We start from the raw sequence: 18221 nt of genomic DNA, 5'->3' as shown, positions 1-18221 counted from the left end.
GGAGCAGAGCCGTGAGACGAGGAATGCGGGCAGTCTCTAGAACCTGGGAAAGGTAAGGAATGGATTCTTCCCTAGAGCCTCCAGAAAGAGTGCCGTCTTGCTAATACCATAAGGTTAGGACCGTTCGTGGACTTCTTCTGTCTGCCAGAACTGTTAAGATGATAAATTTGTGTTCTGGCGTTTTCTTGGTTTTTTGTTTGTTTTTGTGTTGTTGTTTTATTTTAAGCTACTAAATGTGTGGTAATTTGTTACAGCAGTGATAGGAACTAAATACATAGCTCTTTGGTTTTGGGCAGCCCATGCCCCACACCCTGATGTGTCTGGGAGGTGGAGCCAGGCATTCTTTTCCTCATCCTTGGTCGATTATATGTTCTTGCTCAGGACATGGAATTTTGAGAGAGTGAGGTAGACTTGGAATTAGAAATTAGTTATGGAGGTGGTGGCAGCAGTGGCCAGACTATTTCTGTGACATGACCTGGCCTATGTTTCCCACTGCCCATGTCACTGGGTTCCTATCCATTATCTAGACCTGTTTCACAGGTTTTCCTATTGATTCTGTCAGTTTACCCTGTCTTACCAATTAACTCCTTCTCTCAGGTTTCTATTGTTTACAGCCAAGAGCGCTGATGAATTCAGAGAGCCGTATAGTTAATGTGTGCATATTTCAATATTCCTAGTAGATACTCAGTCTTAGGAGGGGAGAGCCTTTGTTTCATTCATCTTTGTACCTACGGCTTTAGGTACAGTGAGTGTCTTGCACTCAATACATACTTGTTGAATAAAAGCAGCAAACAACTACGATGCTGCTACTTGAAAGAAAGGGGTAATTATAGAAGTAGGCTTGAAGTTTATACGAAGGAGTTAGCATTAAATGGAGACTTGAAAGATGCATAGGATTTCTGTTGGCCAGATAAGGAGGGGGCATTCTAAGCAATAAACCATAGGTGGTTCACCAGCTAAAAACCTTTCTGGTATTTGGCCACCTTTTAGAGACCTTGTTTATTTATTTATAAACATGCAGGTTAAGATATGACCAATATATTCATTATTTAAAGAAGTCAAGCAGAAGATTCTCTCCATTAGACACCTGCAGACCAGGGCTTAGCAACGTATGAGACGTGGGGCGAGGTTGCTGCTATCTACAACTCTTGCTGACATCCAGGGAGACCAGCCATGCAGATTTCCTTTTATGCTTCCTTTCAGTGCTAGCACTGTTCCACATCCTCACTGTGCCCCATTTGTCTTAAATTCAAATTCCCAGATCCCCCAATGAGGCTAGAAGATAGTTGTACCAAAAGTTGGGGGTGTGTATGTTGAAAACAAAGTTAGTCTAGAAGACTCCCTGGTCATGTACACAATGAGTAAGCTCAAAATAGTTTTCTCTCACATTCCAGTTCTCACAGCATCAAGTAATTCTAGAGTACCTGCCAGATAGCCACAATTCCTGTTTATAGTTTGGTCGAGGGAATACAGACGTTAAAGAAATAGAATGATGAAAGTTACTAGAGGGAAAGCACAGGGTGCGATGAGAGACAGTATATGATAAGCACTGGCATCCTTCCATCTTTAGGCCTCCCTTACTGTCAACTTCACAGGGCAGCAAAGAGTTGCCCACTGAGGACCTATCCAGTATATTTTTAAAGATATATTTTATAGAACTATATTACTGAACATTTGGAAAGTAGAGAATAAAGCTACCCATAGTCCTCTACTCGAGCCACACCCTACAAAATCCCTCTCAAGTATTTTTTTTTTTTTTTCCTGTACGCGAGCCTCTCACCGTTGTGGCCTCTCCCGTTGCGGAGCACAGGCTCCGGACGCACAGGCTCAGCGGCCATGGCTCACGGGCCCAGCCGCTCCGCGGCATGTGGGATCTTCACGGACCAGGGCACGAACCCGTGTCCCCTGCATCGGCAGGCGGACTCCCAACCACTGCGCCACCAGGGAAGACCCCCTCTCAAGTTTTTATTGTGTAATCTGAAATAGCTATCATTTATTGTACACTATGTGCAATGCCCTGTGCTAAGTATCTTCTATACAGGATCTTATTTCATCCTCGCAACAATCCTATAATGTAGACATTTTATCTCCATTATATAGATCAGGGAACTGAGGCTCAGAGGTTACACAGCTAGTAATGAGATTCAAAACAAGTCTGAATCACAAACCAAATCCAACAACACATGGAAAGGGTCATACCCCCAATCAAGCTGGATTCATCCCAGGGTCACAGGGATGGTTCAGTATACACAAATCAATCAATGAGTTACAGCACATCAACAAAAGAAAATACAAAAGCCACATGATCATCTCAATAGATGCAGAAAAAGCATTTGATAAAAATTCAACATCCATTCATGATTAAAAACTCACCAAATTTGGTATAGAGGGAACAAATCTCAGCATAATAAAAGCAATTTATGACAAACTCACAGCCAACAAAATACTCAACGGTGAAAAGCTGAAAGCCTTCCTGCTAAATTCTGGGACAAGACAAGGGTGCCTACTCTCACCACTTCTATTCAACATAGTATTGGAAATCCTAGCCACAGCAAACCGAGAAGAAAAATAAAAGGCATCCAATAGAAAGAGAGAGGTAAAATTGTCATTATATGCGATGACATGATACTCTATACAGAGAACCCTAAAGATTCCACACAAAAACTATTAGAAATGATAAATGAATTCAGCAAGGTAGCAGGATACAAGATTAACATACAGAAATCTTTTGCATTTCTTTACGCTAACAATGAAATATCAGAAAGAAAAAGTTAAAAAAAATTGCTTTTTAAAATCACCAGATACTATAAAACTCCTAAAGGAAGGCATAGGCAGAATGCTCTTTGACATAAATCGCAGCAATAGTTTTTTGGATCTGTCTCCTAGAGTAATGGAAATAAATGAGACCTAATTAAGCTTAAAAGCTTTTGCACAGCAAAGGAAACCACAAACAAACCACAAAGAAAACCTACAGAATAGGAGAAAATATTTGCAAATGATGTTACCGACAAGGGATTAATTTCCAAAATACACAAACAGCGCATACAGCTCAATATCAAAAATACAACTCAATCAAAAAATGGGCAAAAGACCTAAATAGACATTTCTCCAAAGGAGACATACAGATGGCCAACAGGCACATGAAAAGATGCTCAACATCACTAATTATTAGAGAAATGCAAATCAAAACTGCAATGAGGTATTCCCTCATGATGCTCAGAATGGCCATCATCAAAAATTCTGCAAATAATAAATGCTAAAGAGGGTGTAAAGAAAAGAGAACCCTCCTGCACTGTTGGTGGGAGTGTAAATTGGTGCAGTCTATGGAGAAGAGTATGGAGGTTCCTTAAAAAGCTAAAAATAGACTTACTGTATGATCATGCAATCCCACTCCTGGGCATATATCTGGAGAAAAAGATAATACATGCACCATATTCATAGCAGCACTATTTACAATAGCCAAGACATGGTAGCAACCTATATATCCATCAACGGATGAATGGATAAAGAAGATGTGGTATACATATACAATGGAATACTACTCAGCCATAAAATAGAATGAAATAATGCCATTTGCAGCAACATGGATGAACCTAGAGATTATTACACTAAGTGAAGTAAGTCAGAGAAAGACAAATATCATATCATTTATAAGTGGAATCTTTAAAAATGATACAAGTGAACTTATTTACAAAACAGAAATAGACTCAGACATAGAAAACAAATAATGGTTACCAAAGGGGAAAGTGGGGGGAGGGAAAAATTAGGAGTTTGAGATGAACAGATATTACTAGTCATAAAATAAAAAGGACTCACTGTATAGTACAGAGAAGTATATTCAATACCTTGTAATCTACACTGGAAAAGAATCTGAAAAAGTATATATATATTCTAATATATATATATAATATAGAATATATAGAATCACTTTTCTGTACACCTGAAACTAACACAACTTTTATTTTTTAATATTTATTTATTTTTGGCTGTGTTGGGTCTTTGCGGCTGTGTTGGGTCTTTGCTGCTGCGCGCGGTCTTTCTCTAGTTGTGGCGAGCAGGGGCTACTCTTTGTTGCAGTGCGCGGGCTTCTCACTGTGGTGGCTTCTCTTTGTTGCGGAGCACAGGCTCTAGGCATGTGGGCTCAGTAGTTGTGGCACGCAGGCTCTAGAGTGCAGGCTCAGTAGTTGTGGCACACTGGCTTAGTTGCTCTGTGGCATGTGAGATCTTCCCACAACAGGGATCGAACCCACGTTCCCTGCATTGTCGGGCAGATTCTTAACCACTGCGCTACCAGGGAAGTCCCTAACACAACTTTTAAATCAACTATACTTCAATTAAAAAAAGAAGTCTGGGGTGGGACAGGGAGGGTGGGAGGGAGGGAGATGCAAGAGGGAAGAGATATGGGGACATACGTATATGCATAACTGATTCACTTTGTTATAAAGCAGAAACTGACACACGATTGTAAAGCAATTATACTCTAATAAAGATGTTAAAATTTTTTTAAGAAGTCTGAATCTATGAACAATGGTTTTATGTACTGCATAAATCCGATATACTCAAAAATCCAATATACTCTTTCCACTTAATATTACACATATTACTTTAAATAACGTTCTGCGTATCTTTGTGTTATTTTGGTCACATTTTGGATCATATTTTTATGATAGGCCTTGAATAATGAAGTAGGGAAGGGTGAGTAAGACTCCTGATGTAGACTGATAAAACTCACTCTCCTATGGGCTGCACTGTTTTAAAATATGGACAATTTAATTTTGAAATAGGGACAGTTTCAACTCCTCGTTTGCAGTATAGGTGATCATTATAAAACCTCTATATTAGGCAAGAAAGCACCTCAATTTTAATTTCCACGTTTTCGGAATTCCTTCGTTCATTTACAGGTTCTATTTCCTTTCTAACTCATCTAGAAAGTTTTAAACTGATGTCAGCCGTGACAATTTAGAGTTTGAAAAAGGCCTCAGAAACCTTCCAGTCTATCTTCTTCATTTACCAGGCTGAGGAAACAGGTCCAAAACAATTAAGTGGAGGGCTGCACGTAACTTCCACGGGGCAGTCAAGGGCGCTGTTATCTACTCCTTTACTAGAGCCAACCTAGGGTACGAACAGGTGTTAGAAACCGCAGTAATACATTACAACCAAGACAGACCTATCTCTGAAATATTCAGATCATTTTGATGTTTATTTTTGTTGCAAAATCCTGAATGGGAGGCCTAGACATTTTCATTAATAAGTAGACCAAGTTGAGGGGCGGAGCAAGGCTCTTCTCCAGCCTACATTAACAGAGAGAATAAAACCCCAGCTCGTACTGCCCCACCGTTTGGAAACGGGTGAACGACTTCCTAAGAAGCTGCGGCTGGGACACTAGGTTCCCGCTAGGTCTGCAGCCGGGCGGGGCGGGGCGGGGCGGGGCTGGGAGCCGGTAGGCGCAGACGGGGTGCAGTGCGCAGGCGCGCACCTGTGAAGCGCAGGGGCCCCGGGCACCCGGCCGCTCCCACCTCCCTTGTCTCTCCACCCGCAGGCCCCGCCTTGCTTCCTCCCCTCAGACGCCCCGTGGCTCGGCCGGCGGACGGCGTGTTGCTGCGTCATCGCCAGTGGCCGGTTTGAATGAGGCTCTTGTCGCACTGAGTCTGCCGCCACTACCGCGCCTCCGCCTCGGCCGCCGCCACCACTTCTTTGCGGCCCTTTCCTTTCGCCGCTCTTGCCAGGCCCAGCCTTCCTGCGCCACCGCCGCCTCCTAGCGCGCCCTGCCATGCCGCTCTACTCCGGTGAGCGCCCTCCTCGTCTCGTGCTCCGCAGTCCCGCCCGGGGCTAGGCCTCTGTGTAGGCCTGGCCTGCAGGGCGGGTGCCCCGCTGAGCGCGGGGCGGGGATTCCGCGGCGTGGAGGGGACCCTGGCCCCTTTCTCTCTCCCTGCGAGTTCCGGGCCCTGCAACGCGAGGGAGCCGTGCCCCTCCTGGGCCACCGCGTGCGTGGGGTGGGAGCCGGAGGGGAGGTGGGGAAGCAGCGAGCGTCCGCCCCTCCGAGTGGTGACTCTGCAGAATAGTTCTGTCTCTGTCCTCGCGTGCGGGGTAGGGTGAGGTTGTGTCCCGGGGCAGCAGGGACCAGGCTGGAGGTGCAGTGGCATTTCCTGAACCTCTTCAGTGGTAGCCGTAGCCGTGGAAGGGAGCGGCCAGGAGGGGAAGCCTCGGTAAGGGAGTGATGGATGGACCAGAGATGTGAGGTTAAGCCTTCCTTCCTTCCTCGTTCTGGGGGTTTCCCTCCATAGCCTCCCTTCGCTTACCCCTTGCTGCCACCACCCCGTTTGTACCAATTTCATTTTTATCCCGAGGCAGATTGCGAGCTTTTTGCTTCATTTTCATTTCATCAGACACTGTTTTGTGTTTCTGTGTCCGAAGCACAGTGTTAGCTTTGAGAGGTAAAGGAATACAAATGGTCGCGGGTATCATTTCCTTTTGATTGGCGTTTGGCAGGGTTTTTTTGCGTGATGGCAGTCCGAGGGGTTGGCCAGGGATCATGTTTTTACCGAGTTAATGGACCTTGCTGTCTCCTAGTGTAATTCAAAATGGCCCCTAAAGTGTATGTGGTGGCTCCAGTTGGCTATGGATGTGTGATTCATTGGCCATCCTTGACACTGTATCATAATTCCTTTATTGAAGATTCAGCGTTTTCAAAGAATGACATCAAACAAAATAATGTTTAAACTCGACATGGATTCTCGATGTTCTAGAATGCTTTAATAATGATTTTTTGTTTGTTTTTTTGGGTGAAGTATAAAAGAATAGCTTTATTGCTTTGCCAGGCAAAGGGGGCCACAGCAGGCTAATGCCCTCAAAACTGTGTGTCCCCAAATGCTTTAATAATGATTGCTCAACCTCTTTTTCTAAGGCCACAACAATGGAACAGTAGAATGGTACTTGAAATATTCTGTTTATGCAGTATAGAATTTAAGTGGCATTAATGAAGTAACGGCGGTAAATACCTGTGTATGCTAATACTTAAGCACACACAGGTAGTTTGTTCCCCTCAAAAAATGCCTGTACTCACCAAACTTTCTTAGATATTGAGTTCCATCTTAAATATTTAATCAGATCTTTTCCTCATTTCCAAAATGAGGGAATTGAAGTAGATTTCTAAGGTTTCTTCCTTTGACATCTCCATATTGAGAATCTGTATTTTCAGATTCTGCAAAAAGCCCTGTATTAAAACAAGAACATCTTAAGTACTGTCATAAGTTTTGATAGAAAATTAAACGTCCAGACACTTACGTGTTTAAGAAGAAGTGCTGTAAAAATTAGCGAACACTTTTTTGTCTGGTACAAAGCTAATGTTTTTTTTTTTTTTTTTTTTTTTGCGGTACGCGGGCCTCTCACTGTTGTGGCCTCTCCCGTTGCGGAGCACAGGCTCCGGACGCGCAGGCTCAGCGGCCATGGCTCACGGGCCCAGCCACTCCGCGGCATGTGGGATCTTCCCGGACTGGGGCACGAACCCGTGTCCCCTGCATCGTCAGGCGGACTCTCAACCACTGCACCACCAGGGAAGCCCAAAGCTAATGTTTTTTATACATGTTGCTTTGTTTTAATTTTCAACATAGTCCCGTGGTACTAGTATAATTCTCCTTTATGGCAGCGGTCCTCAACCTTTTTGGCACCAGAGACCAGTCGTGGAAGACAGTTTTTCCACAGTCCCGGGGAGGGGTTGGGGAGGAATGGTTTCGGGATGATTCAAGCACATTACATTTATTGTGCACTTTATTTCTATTATTACTACATTGTAATATATAATGAAATAATTATACAACTCTCCATAATGCAGAATCAGTGGGAGCCCTGAGCTTGTTTTCACTTCCCACTCACTGATAGGGTTTTGATATGAGTCTGCAAGCAGTTGATTTATTATGGTCTCTGTGCAGTCAGATCTGTCTGCTAATGATAATCTGTATTTGCAGCCGCTCCCCAGCGGTAGCATCACTGTCTCAGCTCCACCTCAGATCATCAGGCATTAGATTCTCATAATGAGCGTGCAACCTAGATCCCACGCATGCGTAGTTCACTGTAGGGTTTGTGCTCCTATGAGAATCTAATGCTGCCACTGATCTGACAGGAGGTGGAGCTCAGGCGGTAACGCAAGCCGTGGGGAGCGGCTGTAAATACAGAAGAAGCTTCTTTCCCTCACCTGCTGCTCACCTCCTGCTGTGCGGCCCGGTTCCTAACAGGCCATGGTGTGGTATGGTCCGTGGCCTTGGGGTTGGGAACCCCTGGTTTATGGGTAAGCAAAAAGTTTAACTTGCCCATGGTGACACAGCTAAATAAATTTCAGATTCGTCTTCATTATTTCTAATACAGTTTTGATTTAGTCCTCCCTCTTTTGTTTGTACTATTGTTATATGTTTCTGGTTTGTCTCAATGATTGTAGTCGTTCCCCCTTCAAACCAGTATTTTCTCTGCTGCTGCTAGAGTGTTCTAATGTTCAAACCAGACCAAAGTGGCCTTTATGAAAACCTTTCAGGGGCTGCACATTTTGTACAACCTAAAGCCTGTATGTTTTAACGTGACTTATGTTATCTTCCCTGATTTGATCTTTGGTCAGTTTCTCCTTTTTCAGCTGCTTCCCCTTCACTCTGGGAATTACTTGTATCTCAGAGGACACCATGCTGCTTTATGCTTTTGAGTGTCTTTTCCAAGAATGCTTTTATTCTTATTCTCTAACACCTGATTTTTTTCTTTGAGACTCAAAGTTGATAGTGGTAACTCACAGTTAACACTTTCTCCAGAGAATCCTTCCTCCCTCATGAAGCATTCCACTGTGCTCCTCTAGCATTTGTAATATTTATATTGTATTGTTAATTATTTTAACCTTTTTCCCTCTCTCCTTTATTAAACTGTGAGTTCACAGAGAGTCTCCCTAATCCTTGTTACTGGGCTTATCATTGAATGAACGCTAACACGTTAATTGAACTAGTGAAAGAATAGGGATTTGGAGTCAGGGTCACTTTTTTATATTCTGATTTTAGTAATCAGAGAAATTAGACAACTATTAATTATGGGATTCTCATTTTGAGTAGGTATAAAGTTTTCAGTGGAAAAAACTGTGTACATCCTTGAGTGAGTGAGTTTGTTTGTTTGTTTATTTATTTATTTTTGACTGTGCTGTATGGCTTGTGGGATCTTCGTTCCCTGACCAGGGATTGAAACGGGGCCCTGGGCAGTGAAAGCATGGAGTCCTAACCACTGGACCTCCAGGGAATTCCCTAGTTTGTTTATGTTAACATATTTCAAAAGTTAGCTATTTTATAAGATAGAAATTTTTTTATTGTGGTAAAATATATGTAACATAAAGTGTAGTTTTAAACAGTTTTAAGTGCACAGTTTTTAACATTGAGTACATTCAGATTGCTCTGCAGCCGTCATCACCACCCACCTCTAGAAATTCTTCCCGTTCCTAAAATGAAACTCTGTACCCCTGTTTCCATTTCCCCCAGCCTCCAGGCAACCCCCATTCTTCTTTCTGTCTCTAGGAATTTGACCACTCTAGGTACCTCACATAAGTAGAATCATACAGTATTTGTCCTTTTGTGACTGGCTTGTGTCACTTAGCATAATGTCTCCAAGGTTCATCCATGTGGTAGAATGTGTCAGAATTTCATTATTTTTTTAAGGCTGATTAATGTCCATTGTATGTATATTCCACTGTTGATGGGCACTTGGGTTGCTCCCATTTCTAGGCTATTGTGAAATAATGCTGCTAGGAACATGGGTATACAAATATCAGTTTGATTCCCTGGTTGCCATACTTTTGGGTATATACCTAGAAATGGAATTGCTGGATCACATAGTAGTAATTCTATGCCTGATTTTTGAGGAACCACCATACTTTCTGTCACAGTGGCGGTACCATTTTTATATTCCCAGAGCAATGCACAAGCGTTCCAATTTCCCCACATCCCTGCCAACACTTGATATCTTCTGTGGTTTTGTTGTTGTAGCCATCTGAATGGCTGTGAAGTAGGATTTCTATAATTTTTAATAATTTAGCTATATTTTTGGATTCTTCTTAATATTTGACCACCTCTTGCTCAGGAGGCAGACCTTTCAGTTCTTCTACACCTTTCTTCCTATAATCCGGGATCTATATTCCTTAACCTGTTTTCAGTGTGCTTTATTTTCCCAAGAATATTTTTTCTTCTCAAAATACTCTAGCCTTTCTTTCCCCTCTCTATTTCAGCAGTATGTAATATTCAACTGATTTTAATGATTGTTTAAATAAACACATTCTGAAGTCTGTGAACTTTATTTTGGGAAGTGTTTCAGTGTGGTCATATTTTGCAGATACTATTGGAGTAGGATTCAGAAGCCCTGTATATTTACTGACTGGTTTTGTGACATTAATCAATCAGCTTCTTTTAAGTCTCAATTTCCTTATTTATCAAATGAGAAGTTGGATTAGATCCAGTTAAATTTTATCCAAGATCTGTTGCATTCACTTCACTCCTGATTTGGTAGGCCTTAGGTGTGTAAAAAGATTAATGACATAGTTTGGCTTTTAAGAACTAGCCTAATAGTTCCCTAAGGATCTTCTAAATCTTAAGTCTTGTTATTTTGTAAATTAAAAAAAAAATTATGGTTTGTTTGCAGTTACTGTGAAATGGGGAAAGGAGAAATTTGAAGGTGTAGAACTGAATACTGATGAACCTCCGATGGTGTTCAAGGCTCAGCTTTTTGCACTGACTGGAGTCCAGCCGGCCAGACAGAAGGTTATGGTGAAAGGAGGAACATTGAAGGTAAAATTTAGTCCAGATTTTCATTATGTACTAGTGAAAATAACTAGCACCAGAAAATGCAGCATTTAAGGTATTTTTTATTTGGTGAGAGTATATAGTCTGTGGTATTAAAACTCTTATTCATGTTAGTTTAAGGAAGGAACATTGTAGCCATTTCAAAACACTATATTATAAAGCATCATTAAAATTTTGATTTTAAAATGCATTTTATCAGTGATTATCTCTGGAGGTCAGGGGATTGGGGCACTTTCCATTTATCTGTGTTTGAATTTTTTTCTTATGAATGTGTGTTAAAAGTATTTCATTTTGTATAGACTAAAAAAGTCTATTTGTATTTCCTTAGTAATTTTCAGTTATGGGGTTAGAAATTTTATCTCTGTTAAAAATGTGGAACAGTATGGTAAATTTATTTTTTAAAGGCTACTACACAATGTGTTTTTGTATATACATGCGAATGTACCAAATTTACTAAGGCCCTGGTTCTGGAATACTAGAAAACTGTTAGTTTTTCCTTTGGCCTTTCTTGCATCCTACCATTAAAAGGAGCCCCTTTCTCTTAGAAGTAATCACTATCTAACATCTGCCTGGAGATGGGAGGAAAGAAATTTTTGTTTAAAAGAGAGGGAATTTAAGTTTTCCATTAGTTCCCTTGGAAGGATCACATTGATTACAGTTAAGAGTCCAAGCTTACCAGTATCATTGATGAAGGGCCACAGAAAAGATGTGAAGGTATTTTCTTTATTATTGTTTGTAATACTATATACTTTTTTTTTTTTTTTTTTTGTGGTACGCGGGCCTCTCACTGCCGTGGCCTCTCCTGCTGCGGAGCACAGGCTCCGGACGCGCAGGCCCAGCGGCCACGGCTCACGGTCCCAGCCACTCCACGGCATGTGGGATCTTCCCGGACCGGGGCACGAACCCGTGTCCCCTGCATTGGCAGGCGGACTCCCAACCACTGCGCCACCAGGGAAGCCCATAAGTATAGTTTTTAAAATACACTTTCTTCAAGAGTTAGATGTGAAATGCTAAAGAGCTCTAATTAACTTTAGAGATAAGGATTGGCTACCCCTGTTAGCTGGGCCGTAAAACAGATATTGGTGAAGAAACATTGTTTCCCCTCAAGTTGCAGTATGAGCTTCTGGTCATTAGTGAACTTGGTAACGTAATTTGTGCTGAACTGTGTACTGGTGGTATACTGTGGAGAATTACAGAAAAATGTGAATTAAATGAAACTATGACTAATAGCTACCACTTACTGAATACTTACTCTGTGCCAGGTTTTTGTTTTCTGTAATTGTCAACTGTATGTATATTAAAAATGAGGAAAGTAAATGTATTTTACATATTTTACTGAGCATCAGAGAGGCTTAAGTAACATATAGTAAGGCACCAAAAGAACATGTGATTTACAAGTCGAGCAGATCTGGGTTCATTTCCCAGCTTTGTGTGACCTTGGATAAGTAGGAGGAGGCATTATTTGAGGAGACATTTATAATTATCATTCCTTATGATTAGCAGTAATAGCCCTTAAACTGAGAAGGGCATTTAGAAACTTACTGTTCTACTTTGAAGCAGGATGCCCAAAAAGAAATAGTGGCACCACCAAAGGGAGGTGTATTGAGTGCCTGGTACCTTCAGTAAAAAGGAAGGAGTGATATGGAACTGACCATCCCCTGAAGGGAAGGGCTTTTAGCTGCCAAAATATCTGTGGACCAATCATGGCATTTCCAAAAAAACTTGATTTAAATTGAACATACTGAAGTCAAAGTATTTGTTAATTGATTCATAGATGTGAAATGTAGGACTTGAGAAACATTTGTGGATGCAGCAAATACTATTAAGGGTTAGTTTGCCTTGGGTAGTCTTGTTTACTCTCCTGGTATAATTTTTAGTAGCACTTTGATTCTCAAGAGTCTCTTGATTTGGGTGATTATATAATCACCCTAATTATGTAGACCTTATTTCATTTCTGAAGTTATTCTTTATTCTTGTCAAACATACGCTAGTTATTAGCTCTGCTGGTTCCAAATATGCAAAAAATTAGCATCTGTCATCAGTCAAGTGTTTCAGTACTTTTGGTGCTGCCAAGTTTACTGCCTTTTAGATTGTATCTTATGTAGTTTGAACAATTGTTAGACTTACTAGTTTTAGGACTGCATTTGTTTTTTGTTTTTTAAAAAATACTTTTGATTACAGTAATTTTAAGCAAAATCTGCATATAGACAATTTCTATTTTGAAGTAGAAATATAAAATTAGTTGATTTTTAGATTATGTTTGGATTATATGGGGGTGGTTAAATGTTTATTATTTGTCTTTAAAACAGGATGATGATTGGGGAAACATCAAAATAAAAAATGTAAGTATTATCTGAAGAACACTAGTTATAATGCAGTTCCCTAATTATTACACAAAATGTATTCCAAATGCCTTTATTTCTGTCTGTATATCCAGTTGTTCCAGCACTATCTGTTGAAAATATTTTCCTTTTCTCATTGATTTATGTCAGAGTCTTTCTTGAAAATCATTTGTTGGTTTATTTTTGGACTCTTGTTTCATTGATATATTTGATTAACCTTATACTAGTACTACATGGTCTTGATTACTAAAGCTTTATAATAAGTCTTGAAATAAGATAATGTAAGTTCTCCAACTTTTTCTGTTTCCTCAAGAATATTTTAACTCCTTTGCATTTCCTTATAATTTTAGAATTAGTCAATTCCAGCAAACGGACTCCTGGAATTTTGTTTAGGTTGCATTGAATCTGTAGTTCAGTTTGGGGAGAATGAACATCTTAAAGGTATTGAGTACTGAAATCCTTAAATAAGGTGTACTTCTCCATTTCTCTTAGCTCAGTTCTATAATTTTTCAGTGTAGAGAGCTTGCACGATTTTTGTTAGATTCTGGAACTTAACATTTCTTGGCTATTTAATGATACTTTAAAAAAAAATTGTTTTCCAATGTTCATGGCTAGATTATAAAAATACAGTTTATAGGGCTTCCCTGGTGGTGCAGTGGTTGAGAGTCCGCCTGCCGATGCAGGGGACACGGGTTCGTGCCCCGGTCTGGGAAGATCCCACATGCCGCGGAGCAGATGGACCCATGAGCCATGGCCACTGAGCCTGCGCGTCCGGAGCCTGTGCTCTGCAACGGGAGAGGCCACAACAGTGAGAGGCCCGCGTACCGCAAAAAAAAAAAAAAAAAAAAAAAAAAAAAAATACAGTTTATTTTTAACCTGTGACCTTGCCAAATTCACTTTCTAGTTCCAGTAGTTTTTTTGTAGATTCCATTGGGTTTTCTATGTAAGTAAGCATGCTCTTTGCAAATAGAGGCAGTTTTACTTTTCCCTTTCCAGTCTTTACGGCTGTTACTTCTTTTTTTGCCTTACTTTACTGGCTAGGACTTCTAATACAGCATTGAATAGAAAGTGGTGGGAGTGGACATCTTTGTCATTTCCTAGTTCACTAAGACCTTTTAAGTTATGAATGGCTCTTGAATTTTAAGTACTTTTCTGCTGATTAAAAGGATCATATGATTTTTCTCTTTTATTCTGGTAATCTGGCTAGTCTCATTGATTTTTAACTATTAAACCTTGCATTTTTGGCATGTGCAGTTCTCAGATTTCTTGGTCTTTGTGACCTCTTTACACTCTCAAAAATTATTGTGTTTTTTTTGCGGTACGCGGGCCTCTCACTGTTGCGGCCTCTCCCGCTGCGGAGCACAGGCTCCGGATGCGCAGGCTCAGCGGCCATGAATCACGGGCCTCTCACTGTTGCGGCCTCTCCCGTTGCGGAGCGCAGGCTCAGCGGCCATGACTCACGGGCCCAGCCACTCCGCGGCATGCGGGATCCTCCCAGACCGGGGCACGAACCCATGTCCCCTGCATCGGCAGATGGACCCCCAACCACTGCGCCATCAGGGAAGCCCTCAAAAATTATTTTTTAACCCCAAAGAATTTCATATATATGGGTTATGTCAATATTTATTGTATTTGAAATTAAGGCTGAGAAATTAAACATATTATTCATTTAAAAGTAGCAATAGCAAACCCATTACCTTTTTTTTTTTGAATTATTTTATTTATTTATTTTTGGCTGCGTTGGGTCTTCGTTGCTGGGTGCGGGCTTTCCCTAGTTGTGGTGAGCAGAGGCTACTCTTTGTTGTGGTGCGTGGGCTCCTCATTGTGGTGGCTTCTCTTGTTGCGGAGCACAGGCTCTAGGCACGTGGGCTTCAGTAGTCGTGGCTCACAGGCTCTAGAGCACAGGCTCAGTAGTTGTGGCGCACGGGCTTAGTTGCTCTGCTGCATGTGGAATCTTCCTGTAACAGGGCTCGAACCCGTGTCCCCTGCATTGGCAGGCAGATTCTTAACCACCACGCCACCAGGGAAGCCCTGTCTACTTCTTTTATCAAGCGTGTTGTAATCTCTATTATTGTGGATTTGATTATGTCTCCTTTCAGTTGTATCAGTTTTGTTTTGTGTATTTTCAAGTTCTGTTATTAGGTGCATGCATATATAGGATTGTTAAATCTTGATGAATTGACCTTTCATCACAGTGAACTGTCCCTCTTTATCCTTGGTAATATTCTTTGCTCTCAGTTTTACTTTGATTTTAATAAAGCTACACCATATTTCTTTTAATTATTGTTTGCGTTTCATGTATTTTCCCATCCTTTTGCTTTTAATACATCTGTGTCTTTGTTTAAAATGGATTTTTTTAGGTTAGCATATACTTGGGTCTTGCTTTTTTATCCAGTCTTACAATCTCTACTTTGTAATTGGAACCTTTAGACCACTTATGTTCAGTGTTATTATCTACATGTTTGGGTTTAATTTACCATCTTGCTATTTGTTTTCTGTCTCATTGTTCTTTTGCTGCCTTCTTTTCGATTATTTTTAATTTTGTGTTTATCTCTGACTTTGCTTTATCTCTCTTTTGTTATTTATGCTTTTATAATAAGTTTTCTGAGAAAATTCACTGACTATGAAATTCAGCGCTTTAAAATGTTCATTTCAGTGTGTTCTGCTATATTCATAGAGTTGTGCAACCATCAGCACTGTCTAGTTTTAAAACATATCATTATCCAAAAAGAAACCCTGTGTTCATTAACAGTCATTTTCCATTCTCCCCTCCATTCCCAGAGTTTTAATGATTTCTCTAGGGTAACAGTTCTCTGAGTGTATCCCGGGAACTCCAGGCAGTACCCAGGACTCTTTCAAGGAATCCTTGAGATCAAAACTGTTTTCATATTTAAAAAATGTATTTTCATGTTGACATTAAGATTTTATTTGCCTTTTCTATTGTTGATTATGTACAGTAATTTTTCAGAGGTTGTGGGACATGTGATACTGCAGCAGATTGAATACAGAAACAAATATGAAAATCCACTGTTTTCTCTTAAGTCAAACATTAAAGACATTTGAAAAAATGTAGAACAATATCAGTCTTCACTAGTTTTGTTTTGAGAATATAATTATCTTTCATAAAATGTTAATTATCTTAACATTAAGTGGGTTTATTGTTTTTGAATGAATATTATTAAAATTTCTCAGTTTTAATTTCTAATACGGTAAATATTGAGAACTACATAACAGAAGTTCTCAATTTTTAAGAATGTGAAGCAGGAGTCATCAAACTGTGAACTCTGAGCCAAATCTGGCCTGCAGCCTGTTTTTGTAAGGCCTGCAAGTTAGGAATGATATTTATATTTTTAAAGGGGTGGGGTTGAAAACAACAAAGAATATGCAACAAAGATGGTATGTGGCCCAGAAATTCTAAAATATTTATTATATGGCCTTTAATAGGAAAAGTTTGCCAACTGTTGGTATAAAGGGTCCTATGATGATGTTTGATGTTTCTGAATTGCTGTTGTAGGGTTTATATTATGTATCTATAACGAGTGATTTCAGGCATAGTATAAGACTATTACAACAGTGTATTTCCATTTCCCTGCTTTGTGCTGTTGTTGTCATACATATATATAGTTTACTTCTACCTGTTAGAAACTCCATACTACATTGCTATTATTTTTACTTTCTACATTGCTACTTTTGCTTTAAATAGTCATTTATCCTTTAAAGAGATTAAAAAACGTAGAAAACCCATATTTACCATTTCTGGTGTTCTTCCTTTGGATCCAGATCCAAATTGCCATCTGGTATCATTTTCTTCTGCCTGGAGAACTTCCTTTTTACATTTTTTGCAGAGCCTATCTATGAGTTTTCTCTGCTTTTGTTTTTCTGAAAAGCTCTTGGTTTCATTTCATTTTTGAAAAACATTTTTGATTGGTATTAAATTCTAGATTAACACTCTTTCAATACTTGAAAGATGTCTTCTCATTTGTACAGTTGCTGTCATTCTTATCATTGTTCCTCTGCATGTAATGTGTCCTTTTTTCCCTGGGTGCTTTTGAGATTTTTCTCATTATTGGTTTTCAGCAATTTGTTTTGGTCAGGTTTTCTTTATGTTTATTCTGCTTAAACCTCTTGGATCTGTGTGTTTATAGTTTTTATTAAATTTAGAAAATCTTTAGCTATTTCTTTATTTTTTCTGTCCTTCTCTTTCCTCTTTTTTGAGACTACAGCTACACATATATAGGGTAGTTTTGCCCATTGTAGAATTTTACAGGTTTTTTACAGATGTTCATCAGGTTGAGGAAAGTTCTCTTCTATTTCTAGTTTGCTGAGAGTTATCATGAATGGGAGTTGAGTTTTGGCAAATACTTTTTCTATATATATTGAAATTTTTCTTTTTAGATCCTTTAATCTCAATGTGATGAACTACACTGCCTTTTTCGAAATAGTAAACCACTTGGTCATTATATATTTTCCTTTTTATATAATGTGGATTCTATTGGTAGTATTTTGTTAAGTATTTTTGTGTCTCTTTTTTGTGAGAGATGGTTTGTAGTTTTCTTGAACTGTCTTTGTTTGATTTTTGCTATCAGTGTAATGCTGACCGTATAAAATGAGTTATGAAGCATTCATACCTCTCCTCTTTTCTGAAAGTTTATATATATATATATACACACACACACACACACACACACATAGTGTCTCGTAGAATTCTCTAGTGAAGTTCTCTGGGCTTGGAGCTTTCTTGGTGGGAAGACTTTTAATTCAGAATTTAGAGTCTTTAATAAATGCAGGATTATTCAGATGTTATATTTTCTTTACACCGGTTTGGTAGAGTCTTTTAAGGAATTGGTCTGTTTAGTTTAAATTGTTGGATTGATTGTCATACTACATTCTTACAGGATATCCTACAGATTCTAGAATCTGTAGTTCTGTCATTCCACCCCTCCCCCAGCCCCCGTATTGGCAAATTGTGATTTCTTGCTTATTGTCTTTATCATCTAGGCAGAGGTTGTAAAGTTTCATTGATACTTTTTTCTCCCCAGTACAAAGAGTTAACTTTTGCTTGTTTATT

General features: G+C 39.8%; 1 protein-coding gene across 1 annotated transcript in view; it reads left to right on the top strand.

The window, feature by feature from the left end:
• Window positions 1-5613: 5613 nt before the first annotated feature.
• USP14 (ubiquitin specific peptidase 14) overlaps window positions 5614-18221 on the top strand; it is a 45636-nt gene continuing 33028 nt past the window's right edge. Inside the window, exons 1-3 of the mRNA XM_082667285.1 lie at window positions 5614-5786; window positions 10651-10796; window positions 13121-13153. Of these exons, the coding sequence (XP_082523411.1) occupies window positions 5771-5786; window positions 10651-10796; window positions 13121-13153 (195 nt within the window). The 5' untranslated portion in view covers window positions 5614-5770. The remainder of the gene's footprint in view (window positions 5787-10650; window positions 10797-13120; window positions 13154-18221) is intronic.

This window comes from Grampus griseus (genome assembly GCF_964374135.1).
Source record: "Grampus griseus genome assembly, chromosome: 12".
NCBI classification, from domain to species: domain Eukaryota; kingdom Metazoa; phylum Chordata; class Mammalia; order Artiodactyla; family Delphinidae; genus Grampus; species Grampus griseus.
This window is presented reverse-complemented; position numbering and strand designations above follow the sequence as displayed.